This window comes from Carlito syrichta, unplaced genomic scaffold (assembly GCF_000164805.1).
Source record: "Carlito syrichta isolate Samal-C Ts95f unplaced genomic scaffold, Tarsius_syrichta-2.0.1 Scaffold277371, whole genome shotgun sequence".
In the NCBI taxonomy this organism is placed as follows: domain Eukaryota; kingdom Metazoa; phylum Chordata; class Mammalia; order Primates; family Tarsiidae; genus Carlito; species Carlito syrichta.
Window position 1 is genome coordinate 1,271 of NW_007221467.1, and position 7,156 is coordinate 8,426.

Genomic DNA, 7,156 nt, shown 5'->3' on the forward strand with positions numbered 1-7,156 from the left:
TCATGGGGTACAAGAGGGAAATCCGCTTAAAGGGAGAGGAAGGAAACCATTAAGTTGAAGGTGGGGTGCAAGGAAAAAAAACAGAATGAAATGTGGGGGGGGGAGTTGAATATAGAGTGTAGAAGAGACTAGGGATGGAATTGAATGCAGGGGGCAAGAGAATTGTTGAAGTGGATGCCAGGTATGATAATAGTTGGGTTTGGCAGAGTACAGGATAACAAATAAAGAAGGGAGTGTAGTCATCATTGAAAGGGGCACAGGCGTGCACGTCTGTGCCTGAAAATGGGGTCTGTGGTGGAGTGAAGGTACACAGGAGGATAATGATAGGATGGAGTGAGTACTGGACGCATGCCAAGAATTTCTTGGGAGGAGGCTATGCATGAGTGGGGCTTCCTGGGAAGGAGACAGCATGTGCAAGGTGACTGAGGTGAAGGCAGGGGAAAGCCACGGGAGAAGGTGGGGAGGGGTGGCGTAGGAGGCAGTAATCTGATTCCAGCAGTGATCAGGATGGATAAGAAGAATCCAGCCACCTCAGATAGGGCTTTCCAAGGGCAGGGGAAGTACGTTTGGGGGTAAGGGACCATGTGGCCATTCTGACCTCCACTCCTGACCCTAGAACCATGGAACCCAAAGAAATACCTGCTGTGCCCTGCTGCTCCTCTGACTCCGAATGCACCACAGGGCATGAGACTGGAGCCCCATGGGGGGTTGATCTTGGCCCCAGAAGAGCTATAGGTCACTGTGACCGCTGCCACAACCATGGCATCACTACCCAAATCCGGGGCCACAAGCATTTCTGCCTCTTCCAGGACTGCAAGTGTCACAAATGTGCCCTCCTCTCGTGAGTATGGTGTCTGAGATGGCGAGGGGTGAGGCCTCCTCTAAATGTGACTAACCTTAGACCTGCAATCCTCCACTTTAGGGAACACCACATGGTCCTACCTGCTGTGAGTGACTGGAAGAGGGAGCAGCGGGCACAGATAAAGAGGCACCTGGCTCAAGCACTGATAAGGAGTATGGCTGCCGCTCCCAAAGCTCACATCCGTGTCAAGAATTTGGCCATCAAAGCAGGAGTCCTCAGTGAGTGTCTCTGGCCAGGGAGGGAGCCTCCGTTTGGGTGGAGGAAAAACGAGCATTTCCGTCATCAATCCTGTCACCACCAAATTGCAGTGTGGCCTGGGGCAAGTTACTCCCAGGACCTTCGTTTTCCCAAGTGTAAAATATCATCAATGTTATCTGTGTAAGAAGAAGTAATGTCGGGAGGGTGTAAAAAAGGCCCATGATGAGATGAGACTTCAGATTGGGGGTGGGCTGAGGTGGGGTGAGGACAGGGGAAAGGCTCACCAGAGCTTCCCCTGGTATTTCACAGCGGAGAAGGAGAACAACGTGCTGCAACCCGAGACCCACATCTGTACATCCCCAGAGGAGGTAAAGGGGAGTCGGTGGCCAGTGGGCAAGGCTCCCACTCAGCCACTGCTGCGACCCCCTTCACTGAGTCCCAAGGACACAGGTTCCACCTCCAACCCTTCCACCAACTTGTCATGTAACCTTGGGAAAGATCACTTCTCTTCCCTGGGCCCCAATTTCCCCTGTGCAAAATGAAAGTTAAGACTTGCTGGTCTTCAAGGTCTTCAGAGCTCTGGCATCTAGGCCCCTATCTTCATCTCAAAGCATATCCACACCTCCTCTCTCCGTGGCCTCCTGGGTACTTGGCTTTAACCTGTGCTCTCTGCCCCTGCAGAAGAGCTCCCAAGGGGCTCTGCTGCTCGGCCTGCCCCCAGAACCTTTGTCTCTGACCTGCACTTCAGCGACTTTGGAGCAGCAATTGATGGTTTCCTCTTCCGAGGAGCCCCAGGGGCCTCTTGCCCCGTCTGGCAGGTGAGTAGAGTGGGGACCATGGAGCTGGTAGTGTTTTGTGTTCCCAACCTTATGCTTGATGCCATGGGAGGGAGCAGGAGGAGGAGGAGGAGGAAAAGGGGAAGGAGAAGGCAGCATCTAAGACTAATGGGCAAAGGCAGGGCTCTTCCAGGTTTGCCACTTCCCATTTGTGAAACTTTGGACAAGTGACTTGACGTGTCTGAGCCTCCATTTCTCTAAGGGTGTACTGGGGGCAGTATTCTATACCTGTAGCATTGGAAAGAGGACTCGCACAAGGCCTGCCACACAGTAGGACTTCAACAAGTGGGGGTTGTTATTTCACATGAAACAGATGGACGGGATAGAAGGTCCTGCTAAAAAGTGGGGACCATGATAGTGAGTACCACAGAGGCCCAGGGGAAAGTCCAGAGGCCATCAGAGAAAGCTTTCTGAAGACGAGCCAAGCTTGTCCTTCAAGACCCATGGGGATTTGGCAATATGGAGGCGAGAACCAGTCTCCAAACAAGGACAGTAATCACGTCTCTCCTGGTGATCTGCAAATCAAAATGCAGACACCTGTGAATTCCCCCAGTCTTCGCTGTTGCCCTGGGGGGGGGGGGGAGAAGCTGGCAGGAATCAGTGTCTCGGGAAAGAGAGAGAAAAAAAGAGGCATGGAAAAGAAATCGGGCCAAGCAGGAGAAGGGACTTGCCTCAGCTACAACTATTAATGGTCCAGTAGGCATTGGGATTCACACATCCAGATATTGCAAACCCCTTTCTCTGTCTACTGGTAGTATGTGTCTTCCAGAGGACTTAATCCCCTGGCCTCTCCTCTCCTTTTTTCTAGATACTCAGCTCCGGTCCTCCAGCCCTGTGCCACCCTTGATCCTCTTCTACTGCAGCCAAAGGTCCTGGGAAAGTAGTGGGCTCCAGAACCCTGGGAGAGGTGGAGTTTAGTGCATGGGAAGAGCAGAAGGCCTCGGGGGTAGGGGGTCTCCAGGGAACTGGGGGCTGAAGGGGCACTTGTCGCATTGGGAGGAGGTATGGTTTCCCAGTGCCCATTCTCTCATATTCTTTCCTTTGCAGGCCCCCAAAGTCTCTGACCAGCCTTTGGTTTCTGCCTCCTCAGAGTGGCAGCGAAAGCTGGAGGCTGCAGAGGCTCTGCTGACTCTGAGAGACTCTTTCCAGGCCGCTTCTGACTCCATCTCCTTGCACCAGCCCTGTGGCCCACTAGGTAGCCTGCTCCTTAAAAGGAGAACCCTAGGTGGGGATAGCTGGGAAATGGGGCATGTTGTGGTAAGCAGGTTCTAACGGAAACACCAAAGTTGGTGAGTTGAAACTCCCTGGGGCCAGGCACTCAAGCTCTTCAGTCTGACTCCCGAGATGGCTGTTGAGGGCTGTTTGAGGAATCTTCAGTTTATCGAGCTTTGTGCACATCAGCAAATGTCCGGTGCCCTGATGTCAAGAAACAAGGAACTCGAGGCCCCGAGAATGGCAGGGACCTGCCCCAAGGCATGCAGTATATCAAGTGGATGAACCAGGCCTCCTGACTCCCAGCCCAGAGCTTTCTGCTCAGACCCCTGACTCTGCTGTGGTCTGGGGAGAACATACAGAGGTGGTAAGGGCCTGGTCTGGGAGGAAGTCTGATCCCTGCCTCCTGGGAGCTTTCAGTCTAGCTGTGGAGCCTGGGATGCCTTGGTAAGCTGTGTTTTATGGCTAAATCTCAATGACATGCCCCAAGAGGAAGGGCTGGAGGAGCTCTGAGGAGAGATAAACACCTGGGGAGGCTGAGTGGGAAGGCTGGGCATTCCTGGGCCAAAGTGCTGGATGGGGCGTAGTGTGTGAGTGAAGGAACAACCCTGGAGGAACTGCTGGAACCCAAGGGGTCGAGGCTGGAGAGGTTACTAATCACAGAGATTCAGCAGGTTAGGCTTAGGAAGCTAGACCGGTAGACCAGAACCTGTGAGTGGCGAGGAGCCAGGGAATGCTTCTTCTGAGCTATGGAGGAGCATTTTCAGAGACCCTGGGATTCACACACACACACACACACACACACACACACACACACACACACACACTCACGATGCGGTGGCTGTGGTGAGGGATTGGGGAAAGGCTAGACTGGAGATGGGGAGATCAGAGAGGAAGAGGTCTATGTGATAGTACAGGTGACAAATCTTGGGTTGGGCGGGACATTAAAAGAAAGGAGAGCTGAAAGGGGACATCGATGTGACCTGGCTCTGGCCCCTTCCTTTCTGTCTACAGCTCTTACTGGAGATAAAGGACTCCAGCCCCCCAGCTCCTCTGTCTGCCCCAGGCCAGTCAGCTCCGTCTCGCTGCCTATTGGACATCTCGGGTGCATCTCCCTCTTGAGCTAGGAGCCCAGAGGAAGAGGCCTCAATAGAGCACTGCCTGATTGGTATCCTGTTTCTGAATGTGCACAATGGTTAATGTCCAAAATGCTTAACATCTCTTTTTTTAAGTCCTTGGGTGTTTTATAAACTTTCAGACCCTTTTTATTATATGGGGGAATTTCTTGACCGAGAGTGTGTATTCTTGTACCTCTATCCCTTATCTCTTTGGATGTTGGGGCCTTTTTATGTCTCTTATAAAGATAGGATTGTACAATCTAAGTTGATTAGTCACCGAATGGGGTTCTGTGTGAGTTCATATGCCAGAGTTTTCATTTGTCTCATGATTGCAGACATACCTATGCACTCACGTACGTATCCATGCATGGGAAAACATGAGGATGTTTTCACTTTGTGTCTGGGTTTGTGTATGTGAACAAATAATAAATCCGTGTTGCTGAATGGCACTGTGATATACGAGTTGTTTGTTACCACGGTATAACCTAGACTATCCTGGCTCTGACAGACTTGTTCAATTCATGTTTCAAAGTGAGAATCCCTTACTCAATAGGTAGGATTTTTAAAAAAAACATGGCCAGATTAGAAAAATAGTAGAGAAAAAAGAGTAGGGTATTTATTCATTGCGCAATTAAGTTCCTACCCTTTGCCTGGGATGATAGACTGTTTCCAGTCATCCAGAGGGCCACAAGTCGCAATGCATGTAGGACCAAGCTGATTATGTAAATGAATAGAGCAGGTCTGATGGGCTCTGGCCAAAAAGATAGTGAATGCTTTACTTAAGGGGTCAGCTGCTGCTTGGCTCTAGGCAACTGTGGACATGTAGGGATGTAGACTCATGGTGGCCAAATCGACTTTTTTTCAAGAGAAGAGGAATTTCTAGATTTCTATGTAAAATTACCCAACTTACAAATGTTAGCTCAAGTTTTCTATTTTAAGCCCTATAGTGGGCCAAACCAAACATGAATGAAGGACAACTTTGTCCAATGGACTGCCAGTTTTATTCTAGTCCAATGTGAATTTTACGGTAGGGGAAACTGAGGCTAATCTGGACAAGAAAAATAAAAGAGGAGAAATGAATTACACTCAGACCTTATTTTGGAAGGACCTATGGAATATGAGGAAGCATCATTACCTTTTATTTATCTCATGCTCACTGTACTGAGCTCATTCAACCTCACAGCAACTCTGCAAGCAAAGCATTATTATTGCCATGTTACCTGTGAGGATACACATTCAAAGAGTGAAAATGATCACCTGTGAGGGTACACAGTCAAAGAGTGAAAATGAGTTGCAAAAGTGTATATTTTGGGGGAAATTTTAACCCCCAAATTAGAGAACATTCCCTTGTCTTTATCAGGCCCCTGATTATCCAATAATTCCTTTTCTTTCTTTTTTTTTTCTACAAAGCATTGAATAAAAGGTTCAAAACTCAAAGTAGTGGACATCAGTCAGAAGCGATTTTCGAAAGTAGTCCCTTTATTTGTTACTCAGAGTAACAATATGGAGGTAGTCACTGATCAGATCTTTTTTATCTGTACTGGTTTCTCAGCCCTCCAATGTTCTAAACAAATGAAGAACTGGAGCCTTCTCCCTGCTCCCCTCCCTGGTCCCACACCACCATCACCAACACATCCAGGCAGGGAGAAAGCTCAACTTCACATCCCCGAATATGGACTCTTTCCTATGCTGCTATCTCCCTCCTTCCTTCCCTCCTTTTATTTTGCTCAAGATGATTGATTGCGCTGCCATTCAATTACTATTAGTCCTTTCTATTTTGAGGCCTTGAGAAGTCAGGGTTCTTATATTCTCCATCTGATGGCAGAGAAACAAACAGGCAAATTCACTCAAGGCTTGGAGCAACACTGAAGTCCATCTCCTTCTTCCCTCCTTCCTCCCTCCTCCCTTCCTTCCCTCTCTCCCTCCTTCCTTCCTTCCTTCCTTCCTTCCTTCCTTCCTTCCTTCCTTCCTTCCTTCCTTCCCTGATTTGGAACTTAAATAAGTGATTCCAAAGCCCATCTTCTCTCAGTGACACATGAACAAATCCACATATTCCTGGAGGAAGGAAGCAGAAGTACCTGGAAAGGAACTAAGACCCTGCTATGAAATAGTGTTCTAGGCACACCACAGTTTCACAGTGTGTTGGGATAAAGAGAAAGTATATTTTGGTTAAGGGATGTGGCACGAGAAGAGGAAAGGAAAAAGCAATAAAGTGATGTATGTTTGGGGAAGGAGTGAGGCCCTTTTCCTTGTGCCCTTTGTCTGAGGCCACTGCTATTTCCACGCAGGGCTATTCTGATGTGACACTGGACACACACACACACACACACACACACACACACACACACACACACACCCAGTAATGTGCAGGTAAAGTTTAGCGACTGGCTCTTAGGGGGAAGGAGGGGTGGGTAAAATGCCCTAGGTTGTCACATTTGCAGATTTCAACATACCAAAGTGATGTCAATGAATGCAAAGTTGGGAAGAGATGTGTTTCCACCATCTGCATACAATAAATATAAATAAACACTGTAACACAGATATTAGTAACATGTAAAAAAAAAACCCTAGAGATTGATTATCTTCAAGGGTGTAGTATGTTGGTTTTAAATATAATGGATATGAGTGTTGGTTTATAAAATTTAGATTTTTAATAATGGTTGTTTTTAACAGCTGGCTCACAAAAGTGCTGAAAATCTAACAGTGAGCTCTTACGTTCTAGTGAGAGCCAGCTCAGCACTCCACAGCTTTCATCCCTTGGTCAGGAAGATTCCTCTTCTTTTTTGCGGGTGGGGGGAGTGCGAGTCTCACTCTGTCGCCCAGGCTGGAGTGCAGTGGCACGCTCACGGCCACCGTAGCCTCGACCTGCTGGGCTCAGGTGATCCTTCTGCCTCAGCCTTCCGAGTAGCTGGAACTACAGGCGTGTGCCG

The 7,156-nt window shown here is 48.8% G+C and overlaps 1 protein-coding gene across 1 annotated transcript; it reads left to right on the forward strand.

Annotated features, from left to right (window-relative positions):
• Window positions 1–926: 926 nt before the first annotated feature.
• LOC103254366 (doublesex- and mab-3-related transcription factor C1-like) lies at window positions 927–4,675 on the forward strand. The gene is made up of 6 exons (XM_008052465.2): window positions 927–1,080; window positions 1,370–1,428; window positions 1,742–1,878; window positions 2,705–2,765; window positions 2,944–3,091; window positions 4,123–4,675. Exons 1-6 carry the CDS (start codon window positions 933–935, stop codon window positions 4,233–4,235), a joined length of 666 nt encoding a protein of 221 aa, XP_008050656.1. The 5' UTR covers window positions 927–932; the 3' UTR covers window positions 4,236–4,675.
• Window positions 4,676–7,156: the final 2,481 nt, after the last annotated feature.

Excerpts from the sequence above, each read along its gene's own strand:
- LOC103254366 (XM_008052465.2), top strand. The coding sequence starts at position 933 with ATGGTCCTACCTGCTGTGAGTGACTGGAAGAGGGAGCAGCGGGCACAG. Across the intron at positions 1,879-2,704 it reads CCTCTTGCCCCGTCTGGCAG|ATACTCAGCTCCGGTCCTCC; the intron begins GTGAGTAGAGTG and ends CCTTTTTTCTAG. Across the intron at positions 3,092-4,122 it reads CCAGCCCTGTGGCCCACTAG|CTCTTACTGGAGATAAAGGA; the intron begins GTAGCCTGCTCC and ends TTCTGTCTACAG.